Below are 16,095 nucleotides of genomic sequence, written 5' to 3' on the forward strand. Positions count from 1 at the left end.
GTGCTTCTGATGGCCTTAACCCTCCATAAACCATCATTAAACCACTTATGCTACTACTTTCTCCCTCTGGTTTTGAGCTTCTCTCGTAATCTGTTCACTCGTTCAATCACTAAAGTACTCTCTTACGTGCTCTTGTGTCGCACTCCCTGTCTTAATGTCTCGTTGCTCTTTCCTCTTAACATTATACCCTCCCTTTTTAAATGCTATTTTCCCTTTCCTCCACTGTACCCTGTGTTCCTCCTGTCCTCTCTCTGTCCTTTCTATCGCTTTATTTCCACTCTGCCAGTAGCGGGCCGCCACCAAGCTTGTTATTAGTGCCAGGTTCGAGCCTGCACTGTAATCAGACCCCTGGAATTAGCAGTAGGCCCACACTGGCAGAAAAGGCATGACGCTGACAAAACACTATAGTTATCATTGAGGCTGCTGCAATGTTGCAGCTTTGGCAGGAATCTGCTCCTTAGAGCCATGGATTTTGATGGGCTTTGGTAAAGAGAAGCAATGAGAGGTACAGCAGGAGTATTGGCACCCACTGGGGTTAGGGATAAAATACACACTGGATGGCTACCAATGGGAGCAGTAAGTGTCACACTTTTTTGTTTGTGAGGGTGCAGGTGGCGCTTAAGCCCTGGGAGCACAGCCATTTTGGAAAGACAATAGAATGGATGTAATGGGGACGTGTTTTATTATTGTGGGATAAAGATAGGATGGCAAAGCACGTAGTATTAGGACAGGGTGTAATAGAAATCCATTTACTTGACAATAACAAGCAATTTAGTGTCACTCAGAGACTTGCAGCTTTGTGTTTGTCAAATTAAGTGGCCGTGCTCGTCCTCTGGTGCAAACGTCATAAAATCACAAGTGCCGTTTCTGTCATTTGAACCAAAAATTCCAATCGCATTCGCCATGCTTTAAAATGTTAATTCACCTATGCTTGCCCACTTTCACCCTCATCTCTCATTGTGATGTACTGGAGAGTGTCAGTCTCAAATTGTTCAGTCCAAGAATTTGGATGTTTGGGGATCTTTTAAAAGGTACAGATCACGTGTATGTTAAAGACAACACTTCAGAGAAAGCTATCGAATTTTAGTGGTTTGTGGAGATCTCATAAATACATCAGATCAACAGTCAAACCTGCCCAAACTATTTTCTTCTGCAAAGTTGCATGACCATACCAAGAATTGAAATGTCAAAGGTCAAACTGACTTCTTTTCATCCCCGTTTCTACAGGTAGTTAAAGCTTACAATCACAGCCTTAAAATCTTCAGACAAGATGAGACAGAAAAAGCAGATCGTTGCACAAATGTCAGAGGGATTTCTGAAAATGAGTTACTTTGCAGAAAAAGCACAAGGAATTATCTCAGATCAATCTCCATTTGTTTTAGAGAGAACACTTTTCAGACTCACACAGGGATCGAGGTGAATTTCTAAAATGGTTAATTTCTGCAGCTGTCTCCAGGAAGGGTTAGCAGATAGATTGATGGTTACTTACAGCAGGCTCCCTTGCTCAGCACCTTGATGCGTCGCTGTGCGTTGCACTGGGCTTTCTCCAGCTCGCATTCATTGGTGTAGGTGGACGAATCTGAGCCGCACACAGGCGCCACAAAGGACGGGCAGTCCACCTTCTTGCAAACACACTCACCCTTGGACGGGTCATTTGGGTTGCGCTCGCAAACGGCGCCAAAGCCACACAGCATCCCTCTGCAGCCTGCCAGAGAGAACGACAAAGAGGAGAAGCTGTTAGGATATTTCATATGGATAACTCCGAATGTGAATATACATTTTCAGTCGAGTTAATACTGAAACACCCAACACCTAATGCACAGTTCAATTAAGCACTTTTAACAGAAGCCTGTATTTAAAAGCATCAGAGTACAAAGAGAAGTTTCTAGCATTTTAAGAAAATTCTATGATGCTTTCCCACAAAGTTCAAACTAAATCCTGGTAAAGGAAACAATTATTTGCAAACCATCTTAAGCTTAAAGAGAGCTCTGAAGGTGAAACCATTCAGAGTTTGGGGAAGACCTTTTAAAAAGCATGACAAAGTGTAATGGCATTGAAGCGTACCAGAACAACACTTTGACACGTTTGGGGAAAATAGAATATTTGCAGTTTACATATCCTGGTGATTTTATATTAATATTTTCACTTTTTTTGATCTAATGATTCCTAAAATGCTAAATTAGAGCCCATTTGAACAAAGTTAGGGTCAAAAGTCGTCATACTGATATCTATCTGTGCTGACTGATTCACAACATCAAACCATGTGTGGGAAACGTAAGAAAGGTTGCAGGTAGCTGCCAACGCAGAGCGATTTTTCTTGGTTTTAAACAGCAGCTAATGGAGACAAATTTAAAAAGGCTTTCATGAACTATTCATGCAGTCCAACATTTGCCAGCGCAGTTATAGTTGACTATTGTGTGTAATGTATAAAAACTTGCCAAAATAAAACCACTCATCACATAAACCAGCCAGCACAAACTCAACGGCGCGCTACAAAGAGGTAGGAGAAACATTCTCCAAACGCTGAATGACAGCGAGCTAATGAAACGCTGCAGGTTAGACCGCGCAGGGATAATGTTTGTGGTCGATCTAATTACGGGTGGGCTCACATCTCCCACCCACTTCAATAACGTTATAACAGCAGAAATAAAAAAGATCATCAAAACACTAACATACTGGGCAACTAGAGAAATAACAGCAACAGTGCGCGGTGATGATTTGGGTCTGTCCGGTTTTCATCAGCAGAGTGAACAGTTACAGCACTTTCTCACTGCTATACTGTGATGCAGTTCATTTAATTTTCCACAACTTGCAGACTTACATAACAGTGTGGGATTCCCATCGTTTTATATGAAATATTATCACAGGATTATACATACCAGCATGGTAAATATCTATGTAGGTAACCTAATAATATAACAACTATGCACATGGAAATGGACTACTGCATCAGTAGATCTGTTGTAAACATGCCATGTGTTAAAAGTTGGCTTATTACATTCCAGGCTTTTAACAGTTGATTTCACTACTCGTTTTGCCTGTAATCACTAAGATAATGCATCATCCATTAAAAAAAACCAAAAGACTACCAAGCAACAAGGTCAGCCAAACATCCTCATTAATGTAAATAAATCCTATGCTGGATATTATTGCCAGAAATTTCTCAGCTATGTTAGCAGCTCTCTGAGAAAGCTCTCAGAACTTTAGTCAGTACTGGCCCTGATGTTGTTCACGTCCAATTAAATTGTCTTTTCTCGCACTGATTCTTCGAGAACTTTTTATGAGTTAATGCAGATGAAGTTTATGTTTTAACACCAGGCAAATTTGTCTCAATACAGATTAGCTACTGGCATATTTGTAGAAACACAGTTCAGCAACGAGGATTAAATGGGATCGTGGCGTAAAGCAAACATATGCTCATATGCTCGATTCGTTCGGGGAGACTGTGCCCACCCGTGCAGAGCGAGCGCAGTATGTACATTTGCTGATTTTGAAGAAGTTTCAATGTTAGAATTTTCCCCCTCAATAAAGTCAGCAACAACATTAAAATCAATCGAGAGGCAGCAGGCTGATACCCGCAGTCTTGTGGACAGCTGATTTTCAACACCTCTGTGAGAAGACTGCAGTCTTTTTGAAACATCAATGATCCGCCATCCAGGAAAAACACACACGGGGTGGGGGCAACACGAAGACAAACCAAGGTTAGCCACACACTTCAAGGTCTCGCAAGTCAGGCAGCGATGGTAATACTTTGATCCTCAACCTCCCACTGACACCTCAGCTTTGATCAAATGTGAAGCAGCAAACTGTAAACTTTGTCAGAGGCCGCTGGATTCGCAAAGCAAACAGCAGACACGCACGTGGATACGTGGTCGTGTTATGTGTACACAACATCAACTTAGAGAGTAATTGACCCGTATTATGGCAGCTACAGCTGCTGTGGCTCTGTGCCCACTTAGAGGACTGTTGGGCATCCAGCTGGCGTGACGTCCTTGCCTCAGCACCAGGAGGGGGGGGTGGGGTGAGGGGCGTTAAGAGACATGGCAAACTCTCACAGGTAACCAACCGGATTGAAAATCGATGGACGAATGCACATAAAAATCCAAAATCCACTCTGAAAAAAGTCTACTTGGTTAGATAGGCGAGCAGCCAGTGTCACCGCTGAGTATATACATGTCACACACTCACACACACATGCACCCGCAGATAACTATTTCTTATCACTGGCTCCCAGGCTAGGACTAAACGAAAGGCGGCATGTCCGCTTGGGCTCACTGGCAGGTGGCTTTTTGTGGTACTAGAGAGACAGAGTCAGATAGGCAGACACACAAACGCACACAAGCACAAACTCTATGTGTGCAGCACAGACAACTGGTCCAGCATCTGCCCAAGGCATCTCATTCTGTCTCTCTCCCCACACCAAAGTACATTGTGTGAATGCGTCTATACGTGTGCATGTGTGAGCGCGCAGAGTGACAGGCGAGGAGGCTGTTTTTGACTGGCCCACTGTTCCCCGTGGGGGAGCGCCTGACAGCTACCTGAGCTCACTCTCTCTACCGGGAGGGGGGGGAAGCGAGTGTAAAGCCATCCATGAGTGCATCTGTATTTTTGACAGGGTGTGTGTTGGAGAGGTGTAGGCATTAGGTGTCTGTCTCCCTCTTTCTGGCTCTCTCGCTCGCACGTACGCGTGCATGTGGCCAGGTGCTAGCATGAAGGCATTGTCATGACTGGCCCGCTGCTCTGCCGTCACTTCTCACCACACACCCTGTGCTCCTCCTTCGTGTTTGTCTACGTGGGTGTCAGTGTGTGGCTCCGAGGCAAAACCATGCGAGCAGAGTGACAAGAGGTGAAATTCAATCGAGCTGTGTCAGATGTGTACAAGAGGAAGGTTGTCTGAGAGTATGACAGGGGAAGCGGAAAAAAACAAAACCCACCAGAGACCGAGATACCGGGTCGACAAAAAAGATCTCTCTATGATCTAAATGTATCAGCTGTGTTACAATATAGCTAACACTGGTATCATATGGTAAAAATATAAATAAAATGCTTTACTTATTTTTATTCTGAAAATACATAATAATCAGTTACAGTAAAAACATTTAAATGATTTTAAAAAAATCATGAATGCCAGCGCTGGAGTGTAAGGGGATCTGTTCTGCGATGCTTTCCTATAAGAAACTCTCACCGTAGCCTCAAGCTTAGCTCGCTGACAAAAGACTGACACTGGAGCTGAGGCCTCTGTCAAAACAGAGATACTAGCGCAGGCTCTGGAATGAGAGTAAAAGCTGCACGGTTATGTACTGGGAGCTGTTCCCTGGGAAAAATTGTCCCAGCACCTCATAACAGATACGTTTGACACTTCCAATTTCTTTAGCACAAAAGACAAAAAAATCCCTTGGCAGTTAATATGAACAGTATTATCTGCCACGGCTGAAAACAAAAACAACACGAACAAAAACTTCGCCAACATCATATTCCCACTGTGCCGCCCTCGACCTAGTTTGACTGGCGGGTGATCTATAGTAGTGCAGACACGATAGGAAGAAGCGAATGCAATCATCTACCAGAAGGCGATGTAAAACTCTCTCTCCTGGAAGCACACACAGAAGCAAAGTGTTTGAAGTGCTGCTACTATATGTGGGTGCTAAATGAACAGTTAACAAAGCCCAGTAACTTTCCGACTTTGCGTCTCACACATAACTACTAGTTTTTCTGTATTACTGAAACATCAGGTGAAAGGAAGAGGATGCTGCGGTCAGGGTGAGTTGGTCTGAACTCGAACTTTATTCAATTAATGCTTACAGCCAAACATTTTTCTAACTTCCAGATCTCTATGTGTCCTGTCACCGCTGCCACAGCGATGTCTCTCGGCTCATTTCTAACAATTCAAATGAGCCAATAAAGATCAGTGATTTTAAAGATGGATTATTTATTAGACTGCACTGATTTTTTGGTGTTGATTGTGCCTCACAATATTAAAAATTGAGCAAAGTGCTCCAGCATTAACAGGGTGTTACTCTCATTAATGTTAGAAACTCTGATAAAGCCGCTTACTGCAAGAACAACAAAGCTGTGACACTGACTAAAAGGTCTTCTCTTAGTCGAGTAGTGAATCCATGTCATGTGTAGGCCGACAGCAAAGCCTGCTCTTGCGGTAAAAATGTTTATTTGTAATTAATAAGGAACGGACTGCTGGTACTAAACACCAACAATCATTAAGGCTATGTTTTGTTTTGCTTTTGGGTAATAACTGTAATATGAAATAGAAAATGCTGTAACGTTTTGCACCTAGCTGCACTGGTTCCAGCTTTCAGACTTGGTCAACAACCCTCTAGAGCTGTTTTAAGTGCTGGGGAAGGTGCATGCTTTTGTGTACAAAATTGCAAAAGCCCACTCAGGCTTATGCCATTTTCACTATAAATGTAAGCTTTTCGATTCTTGGTGCAAATGTCTTTGTGAGTGCAATGAGTGTGAATATGTGTATGTGTGAATGCTCATTGGTCCATGTAAGTGTGTAAGGTAATCTCCCTTCAAGCCCCGCAGCGTTAAAAGCTTCACTTCCATGCTGTTTTCTTTGCTACCGGAGGCAAGGGGAAGAAAATCCCATTGGGAAGAAAAGACAGCATGTCCAGTTTGTGACTGTCGAGGCAAGTGTCTAGTCCAGGTAACATGTCATCCCTGCGTTTGGACGACTCACCCATTAAATGTGACAAGGTGTCAGAGATTTAAGGGGGGGCTCTCAGCGCCTATGAAAGGAAAATGACAGTGCTGTTCTGATTAAAGCCACAGTAGAAAAACTATGTGGTTTGTGATTTGAAAGAAAGTAATGCATGGTTCTCTGGTGGCAATTTTCCACATCTTCTATTGCCAGTTCTGCTGCTTTTGGATTTAGAATGGAACTAGGCTGTTGCATTTTGCAGTTCATTTCTTTTGTGGAGCAAAACACATATACACACACAGAGTGGTTTTTTAATCCAGTAAGTAACAAAAGCAGACCGTTTCAGGACAGCGAAGTATCAGAATTAGATCAGAATGTGATTGAATGCACGGTGGGATAAGGGATATACGCCTCTTCATACGGTGTATTATCCGGGCGACATGTGTTAGCGGCTAGCTTTTCGACACAGATTCAGAGGAACACAAATTCAATAAACATGACACAGAAGCAGCAAGTTCCCATCACTCTGAGACGCCGTCTACCCTGTGCTCTGTGAACAATATGTCCTGCAGCCTGTTTTTGTGGTGAAAGGCTCTATCAGTTTCATTGTTTTGCTGCCTTGTTGCATCTACCTCAAACAAAGCAAAAGGAGGGGTGCAGAAATGGACTATGGTCGCGAGCATGAGCGCGCTCAGACCCAATAAGGCTTGACAGAAGCGCCTCAAAGTGGCTACTTTAGGGAAGGAATACACGTCTTTGCATATCTTGTTTTGGCTCGGTCTGTCATACTTTTGAATTATTTTACAGCAGTCTGGTCTGTTTCAGCGAGAGAGGAAAGAAGCAAGTGAGAGGGAAGGTAAAGGAAGGTGTGCATGAATAATTAACAATACTGAACTTTACATGGGTGACAAGAATAGCGGCTGGATAACCGGGACTGTTGAGGCCAGTGATGCACAAATGGCAAAAGTGCTGGATACTCCGCTCAGGTGAAGCCAGTCGTATGGTGATCAGATTAAATCTGCACACGGCGGCTTCGGCATTGACTAATGACCTAGTGACTGTCAGAAAATCAGGAACGGAAAGTTGATGGAGGGAGATACAGCTCAGTGGCATCGAAGCGACATCACATTAATGTTGAATGACTCTAAATTCATTACCCTCTAGCACTCCTAGGGGACATCTTCCACTTACTTCTTAATAAAGGGACCCTTTCTTTTCAGCTGACACTAAGTAATACAGATGTGCTCCCTGCCCGGGCGGCTTTTAACAGTCCCCTCTTTCCCTCTGTCTCCTTATCTCTCCTCACCTCGGTAAGAGGGCTTTAGCCTCTCTATCCGTGTAGCTGTACCAGAAGACCTTTGCAGTGAGGGGACAGGTTGCTATGGCAACAGCTAGTGATGCAATCAGCACAAAGCGGCTTCTCTCATCAGGTTTTACTGGAAACTTTCCGTCATGCACACAGGTGGTTTACATATGCACAAATACACACATGCGCACCCACGTCAAGCTGCCTCTGTATCAAATTCCCTGCAGTGCTTTTTAAAAATAACTGTTAGGTCTCACTGCACTAATTATACATCACTCCTCTCCAAATCGATGCTCTGGGGTGAAAATCTAATTTTGAAAATCAAATTCTCGTGCTGGCTGCGTGCAGCTCTGAGGCTATAGGTGCTTTGCATAGGTCTGGGGGAAAAAGCAATAGATGGGTGGAGTATTTGTTAATAGTGTCCTTCTCTGCACCTGACGCTATACAGAGCCTAGAGTCCCAAAGTGTCATTGCAGAATAGAAACATGAAGAAACATAAAGGTGGCCGGCAGCTGTAAAATATCTGGGGGTAAAAACCCTACACTGCTTCTATTGATCTCTGGTTAGCGATCCTCGGGGACCAATGGAGTCAATTATCGATCTCGCTGCAATCTTACAACACCCAGCGTGAATGAAGAAAACGCCTGGTCACAATGGAACACCCCACCTCACCAGCTCAATATGAGAAATTGCTTCTTTAAACCAGTTAAATGAGAAGAGAGAAAAAGGGGCGAAGGAGGGAAAGAAAGGAGACACTTTCAAAGGATTTTCAGAAAGAAAAAAAAACTTTTTCTCATGTTCTGCTTTTCCAGTGCTGTTCTTATCAGGGCAACAGCACAATGAACAAACTGAAGAAAAGAAAAACTGTAAAGAGCTATTCGTTTACTGCATTTTCTCTTCGCCTTTGGCTGCAGTTCTCTGCTTGAAGATGGAGGGTTTTGAGTGTGTGAGCATGTCTTTGTGTGCGGGGTGTGTGCGTGCGTGTGTGCGATGGCTGGTACAGTACAGTATTTTCTCCTTCTCTCACATAAAAGGGGCAATCAATTTCCTTCTCCTCCTGCTTCCTGAATGCAACACACAGGCTCGCATAGCTGAGCGCCTGGGCCATGACCTGGCTAACATGCAGGATGAACTTATTTACCAAACTCCACAGACCAAGGCGTGCCAGAAAATGAGAGATAAAACTGAAGACAGAGGAGGTAGGGGCTGAGGGGAGGGAGGGACAGGTTTTATTAGAAGAAATACTGTATGAGATGAAGAAACAGAAGGGTAGGGAGGTTAAAGAGAAATATGAGAGGCAGATGGAAAACCACTACAATGTGATTCCCTCCCATCTTCTACATGAGAAACCTGCAGTCCTGTAAGTCTAAAAAACAAACCCTCACCTGCTGCAAATAATCTGAAGGCGGCAACATGCATAATTAATGCTTTAACTTCATTTCCTCTTGGTTTTTATTAGAAAAGAGGGAATAAAGGAAAGCTCTGAACTTCTGTGTCTATAAAACAGCACTGTTAGCTGTGTTCGTTGCTCTTATTTGTATCGCCGGTAAAAATCAGTAGGTCAAAATTTGAATATATGGCACCTTCACTCGTTAGAGGAGATCTGCATTTTTAAAAGTAATCAAACAATCTCTAAGAGTCGCTCATTTTTCCCCGCTGGCTTTGTTGCTCAGTCACCTCGACTACTACTGTTGTTACAGTAGTGTTCTGAGATTTTGTCAATGCTATTTCTAGCCTCCCTTGGCTATGGTTACTTTTTTAATTTTAATGATGTCCCACTGGCATAAACAAACCATACAAAAGCTACAGTGAGCACACACAAAAGGGTTTTTTAGTTTGTGGAAAGTTCAGTTTCACTGTAAGCTTGCCAGCAGCTTTATAGCTGGAGACAGGAAGTGGGTTGAAGTATTTAAAGCTTTTGTGATGCCTCACAATTGTAACTAAATTTTAACTAAAACATTTATCTGTGTGTGAACCTAAGAAAGGGGATTTGTGCACAAACTGTTTTATGTGTGTGATTTTGGACCGCAACATTTTGGCTGCTGCCCTGTTGTTAAGGGAGCACAAGACACGGGGAAGCGCTAAGTCATCTGCTAAGGCTACTAAGCTTCGTTAGCAAAGTGCATTAATGCTAAGGAGCATATTAATAAAATACTAAATTTTCACTCACCAAATTGAAGCAAATGTTTCTATAATACCTCATAGCAGACCAAATTTTTGTCAGACAAGTCTTTTTTTTTTTTTTAAATGTAGCTTAAAAAGGCACCAATGACGTAAACACAATCATGAGCTCCACTTCACCGATTAGCGAGGCCTAGCAGCCTACAGCTGCCAGTGTCTGCACATCTGTTATTCAAAGTGGACACATACTTAAAGTTAAGCGTTTACATGTCTAAATGAATGAGTTATAAACTCACCTACATTTGTCATGATGGGGAGAAGCGGCTAAAGAGACTATATTTTTTTTTATTTAAAATGTTCTTTCATCACATCTTAACAGAGGAGTCTATGGGCACTGATTTACTTTTGGAATCAGCCTCGAGACACAATTTAGAGGAACTGCAGGTGTTGGCAGTACTACATTAGTGTGACTTTTCAACTCCATTAGACAGCAAGATAACTTTAGATAAGTTGTTGTCACTGACCTCAGATCATCTTTTGGTTGTTTATAGAAGACTCGACATGACAGGGTTGTTGATATTAATCCCAAAACCTTACTTATGCTAAACAAATGTCATAATATTATCCATCTCGTAAGATTTCTCTCCTGCAATTAACTTTGCATTCACTGGCATCACCTCAGTGTTTTTCTGTTCAGTTTTTTTGGCATTCAAACTATAGAGCAAATGGATTTTTCACACCTACTTGGGTGTGAGAAGTTATTTCAAACCCTGGAGCAGTTCTCTGTTTTGTTCACTTTGTTTGGCCATATGAGAGCCAATGATTGCCAAAGCAATTAGACTGAGACCTTGTTGAGAGAGCTTTCAAAATATGTTTCAGAACCAACCCCAGAGCTGTGTATGGCGTGGAAGCACAATCAGCCTGCAATCCAACAGCCCTAAAGCCTATTCATTATGGATTGTGCACAATGTGATTTATTGGGAATCTATAGATTTAGTCAAGGAGACTGTGCTTTCCTGCACAAAAGTATGAATCAATACGGAGCTCAACAAGGGTTAATGATTAGTTACGGGTCACTTAAACATCTCACCAACAGCTGGTCGTGTTTGTCGTCATGCAGAGCACTACACATGCAATTTAGGATTTGAAAAATCATGACATTCATCACCATCAACATACCCAAATGGCCAGTGGCCAAATCTTTCAAAAATGATCAGTCTTTTCCACTTTTTGTTGTTTTATTCATGCTATCCTTTAGGTCTCAGAATATAACAGGTGCTGCTTCTTCATAAATCAGCCCTGAAATATGACAGCTCTTGACAGCTTCGAACATCTGCCTAATCACGCTTGTTGTGGGAGAAAAATACATGAAGGGTAAATGAGGAAAATCACTCGGTTGTTTGTCTTGATCAGGCAGGGACAAGAACGGGAAAAGACGGTGGGGACTAAAGTAGAGAGAACAATGTAATGAGAATTAAACAGCAAAAGCCTTCAACTCATGTTGCACCTGTATAAGCCATACATCCTGAAAACAGCAAAATAGGGGATTGAATGTAGTAAAGTGGCAGCTAAGATAAGCCAATTGTGTTGCAAGGTGGTTTGTGTTTTCCTGATCAAACTGTTGGGCAGATGGGAGAAAAATTGACACTGCTATTCTTTTGAACCGCCGACTGGAGCATAAAAAAGTGCATAAATTACTAAGACAGCAATGACTTTAGTAGTGCTTCTCATAGTGAATTGGTCCAATCATTCCCTCCTTATCTTAGGAGACAGAGAGGACACCTTACCCCTGCTAGCAATGATCGTGCTTTGCTCAACCCAAGGTGCTTCACAGGAAATGCAACTCTACATCCCATCAGCTGTCTTGTTCTATTTAATGAGTCACATGGGGAAAGGAAACAAGCCGCGTGTTGGCACGAACAAACTTTTTCCCCGTCACACTGTTCCAGATTTTCAAATTCTCTCTCCAAGCTTTCTTCCACTATATCAATAATGGAGGTGCTGGTGACAGAGCCCTATTCTGTCACCTCACATCTTCTCCACAAACTCAGCAGCAGCAGCAGGCAGAGATGCTCCCTGAGAACAGATTACAGCCAGTCTGCAATATACATGAAGAAAACCAGAATGGCTGCCAGCGAACCCCTCAATTCAATTATTCAGCTAAGCCAATATTATGAGGAGAGGAGACCTCTTTTGTTCACGTCTCAGAGCTCGTCACCCCAGCTCACTGTCACCTCCCAGACACCTGTACTGGACTCTCTTTTGAAAGACACTTGCTTATCATGTTACGTCCACGAAGAGCAATTTTTTTTTAAGCTCGCTAATTGCATGTAGTCATTCGAGGGGCGACTCACATCCACTCAGATGTGCTCGCCTAACCTCCTCCGCGCCTGTCTTTTCTCTCTCTTGTTCACACGCTCCACTCTCTTTCATTCCATCGCTCATCACTGTCATTCAGTGTTTCATCAGCGATGCACTTGCTCTCGCTTCATACATTAAAAAGGAAAGTCGTGTGCACGAGGAGCCAACGCTGTCACTGTTGCCGCAGCATGGGGTTTCAGACACATTTGCACTACACACCCACTCCAAGTGTCCTGGAGAAAACTGGGCAGCAGTGACAACTTTTCAAGTCATAGCCCAAGCTCTGCATCTGATTAGCAAAGCGAGAGCAGCTCATCCTAAAGGTCACATTGCCAAAAATTAGGATTGGCTTAGCACAATTTAGAAAATACGATTACCTCAAAGTTTTACCCAGGATGCGGCCACGATGAGAGGTAGAGTACAGATTTTGAGCTTTTCACACGACCAAAGGCCAGAACAAGAGTATCATGCTGTATAGTGCTGTGCCTAACTAAAAGCTGTCAGGCTGCCTAAAACAACCAGTGAGCTCTTCTTCCTCACAGCAATGCAACCGACTGAGATGAATTAGTGTGATTTATTTGTTTTCTCTGTGAATAAAAAGCAGAAGGGTCCAAGCATTATGTGGATGCTGGCCATCATAACTTAATATAGCCTTTGGCTCCCACCGTTCTGGCGTTTTGCACGTGTGTAAACAAAACCAAAGTGTGTGAAAAACATGTAAGTGCACAGGTTAACTTTGCCCTCCGTGTTAGATTCAATATGTTGTATTTTAATCTAGTAGAAGACGATTGCACACAAACTACAAATCAATATCAGGCTTTATGCTCTGCATCACATAATGCCTAGGATTTCTGCTCACATGGGACAATTCCACAAACAGTGTTTTCCTTCATGTGGAGAAGCTGAAAGTGAGTCAAATGCTGTTTATTACGCTGACTGACACTGAGCCTCGCTCGGGGTTTTGTGGAACTGTCTAATATTAATCTTCTGTGTGGTTGAAACGGTACCTGCTCTGCTACCATCCGCTCCCTTTAAGCTTTTATTTTTGGTGTCATGCTTTCTGTTTAGTAACAGTGCCTTATTGGGTTGTTTACTGTTACCCAGCATGCACATCTCTGGCAGACTGAAGGCAGTGAAGACAGATTGTGCTACATTTTCCAAGGTATTTAGGTCTCCGCAACCCAAAGGCTGAGCATATTTCATGCAAACATGATGGGCTATTAAGCATTAAAAAGCGACATACCTTAATCCATTTTCAGTAACAAAGCTATAGGTGGTCACATTTAATGTGCTCCAAATGGGGAATAACAGCAAAGAGCCACAGAAACAAAAGACCGTTTCATTATTTATGTGCTATGGGGAAAAAATGTTACTTGGAAATCACATTCAAGGCTGCTTTCAAATACTGCTTGCATGCATGATTACTACCTGATTTCCTGCATTTCCCTCAACACCTGCACTGGTAATAAAAGGAAATTGTGTTTTTCACTTCAAATTAACAGAAAATGAACTATTTGAAATCACCAAAGTTATTTTGCGATCACAGGGAATATAATAAAAGCAAGGAGAGTGGGATTTTTTTTCCTTTTGTCAAACATTCATTTTCCAGCAAAATATAACCTTAAATTACTTGCTGAATGTTAGCTGAAGGATTTTGGCATTTGGCGGTTTGAACATGTGACCATTTCAAGTCACTTCTTTGAAGTATCGAATCATACCACTACTTTTTTCCCCCCTATATGGCCAGAATTCAATGTTACTGGTCGCTCTTGCCAGAGGCAATCAAGCCACCGGCAGCTTCATTTACAGTAAAGTGCAAGAGAGAAAACTGGGCCTTTAAGCTGGTTCCCGCTACGGAGAAGAGAGGGTGCTCCATTTTATTTTATTTTTTACAGATTTTCTGGAGGGAGCCCAAGTCAGTGGCAGATGGCAGCAGGATGAGACTCAGAGACAACCTGGGGAGAGCTTGGAAGGAGAGCCAGGAAGCGGCAGCTCTCAAGTGCTGAGCTGGTCTGCACTGGATAAAAGGGAGGCGGCCTCTCTCCATATGCTCCTCATTGCTATGCCTGATCACAAAGAGGTGCTCATAGACTCATTGCCATTGTCATTGGAAGGAATTTGGGATAGTTGGAGAAGAAATAAACATTTTTTAGGCAAGACTGTATGGAACTGTGTTGAAAGCAGGAAACTGAGCCAATTAGCCATTTGCCAGTTGCTATTAAGAGCCACCATATGGGGAAAAAAAGTGGAAAAATGAAAGGGAATCCTTCCTGAAGTCTTCATTTAGAAGTGCATTTGAGATCCAGGAGGTAAAGGACATTATCTGTCCCTAAAGAATGTAAAATAATATTTTTAAGGTCCCGAGCTGAAACACTCACACAGGAAATATTGACCGATGCGCTTGCCCAATCATGAAAAAAGCTCTTAGACCAGCCGAACCACCATGGCCCTCTGGTCAATCAACAGCTTCTCGATGCTCTCCCACCTAAACAAAGACTACATCATTCCTATCCACATCTCTCATTGCATCTCCTCCTCACATCTCTCAATCTCTCCCCAGTCTGATCAATAACTCTGACCTGCGGATCAATAAGGCCGCAAATCACTTCATTTTCCTCTCTCCTCCTCCTCTTTTTTCACCGGTATCCCTCCCAGCCAAAGGGGGTTGGGCATTCTAGGCTTAATTGCTTCTTGTACCACGGTCGGAAGAGAAACTGAAAGTTTGTCAGAGCAGTCCGGGTCATTTGAAACTGGGTCACCATCTATTATTCCAAAAGCTAACAAACACAACATCACACACTTCTGTCAGGACCGTTTCCTGTTAATAGTCCTGAAAGGTGAATGTAGCATATGATTGTGTTTCAGATTTTCAGAGAACGAAAGTGTGGCGTTAACTGCCTATCCATCAACCGGAGGTTTTTCTCTGCGGTGCCGCTGTGGCCATAAGCTCACACAATGTACACTGCCTCACTTAGAGAGGATAGGTAAAGTAAGGGTTAGAGAGGGGAAAAAAGTGGCTGGCGTAGATTCAAATTTATAGGCAGCGTTCATGCACTACTGGCTTTAGCGTTAGTATTATAGCACCAAAGGCCCCCGCCGGGCACCGCTGTGGAATTAATTGCCAGTGACGCGAAAGTAGCACAAAAAGTGCCACGCTTTTGCGCTTTTCATTACCGTGCCGGGAGTCTTTCTGTGCAGCTTTGTAATATTTCCCAGGGAGAGGGAGGGAAGGAGAGAAATGGAAGGAGGAGAAGGTGGAACGGTGATAAGTAATATGGTGCTGACTAGAAGAGTGTTTAGCTCATCTCTGTTCATTTGTCTTCATTTTCTCTCTTTGGAACACTTAGCCCATCCTGACCCACACCACTGTAGCTCGACTAAGTAACAGCTGTGCGCGTGAACCCACAAGTGGCTGCACCTAGAAGCACGTGCATGCAGTCACCTGCAGGCACTTACAGTAAACAGATTCACACGTATGTGTTAAGGCTCACAAACAAAGCCGGGTGCTGTAAAGCGGCAATTTCATCTTTATGTATGCAAATAAAAAGAAGTGTAAGGCAATACCTACATGAAAATGAAGATTCCCAGCGGGAACTCAAATTTGCCTAGAATCGTCTCCATATTAAATTTTTATGATATAATATTAATG

General features: G+C 42.9%; 1 protein-coding gene across 6 annotated transcripts in view; it reads right to left on the bottom strand.

Moving 5' to 3' along the window:
• The window catches only part of agrn (agrin), a 267,410-nt gene that overhangs the window by 113,383 nt on the left and 137,932 nt on the right, over positions 1–16,095 (bottom strand). For all 6 annotated transcript variants that reach the window (XM_076878737.1, XM_076878740.1, XM_076878736.1 and 3 more), the window contains one exon: positions 1,490–1,705. In XM_076878737.1, the coding sequence (XP_076734852.1) occupies positions 1,490–1,705 (216 nt within the window). The remainder of the gene's footprint in view (positions 1–1,489; positions 1,706–16,095) is intronic.

This window comes from Maylandia zebra, linkage group LG20 (assembly GCF_041146795.1).
Source record: "Maylandia zebra isolate NMK-2024a linkage group LG20, Mzebra_GT3a, whole genome shotgun sequence".
Lineage (NCBI taxonomy): Eukaryota > Metazoa > Chordata > Actinopteri > Cichliformes > Cichlidae > Maylandia > Maylandia zebra.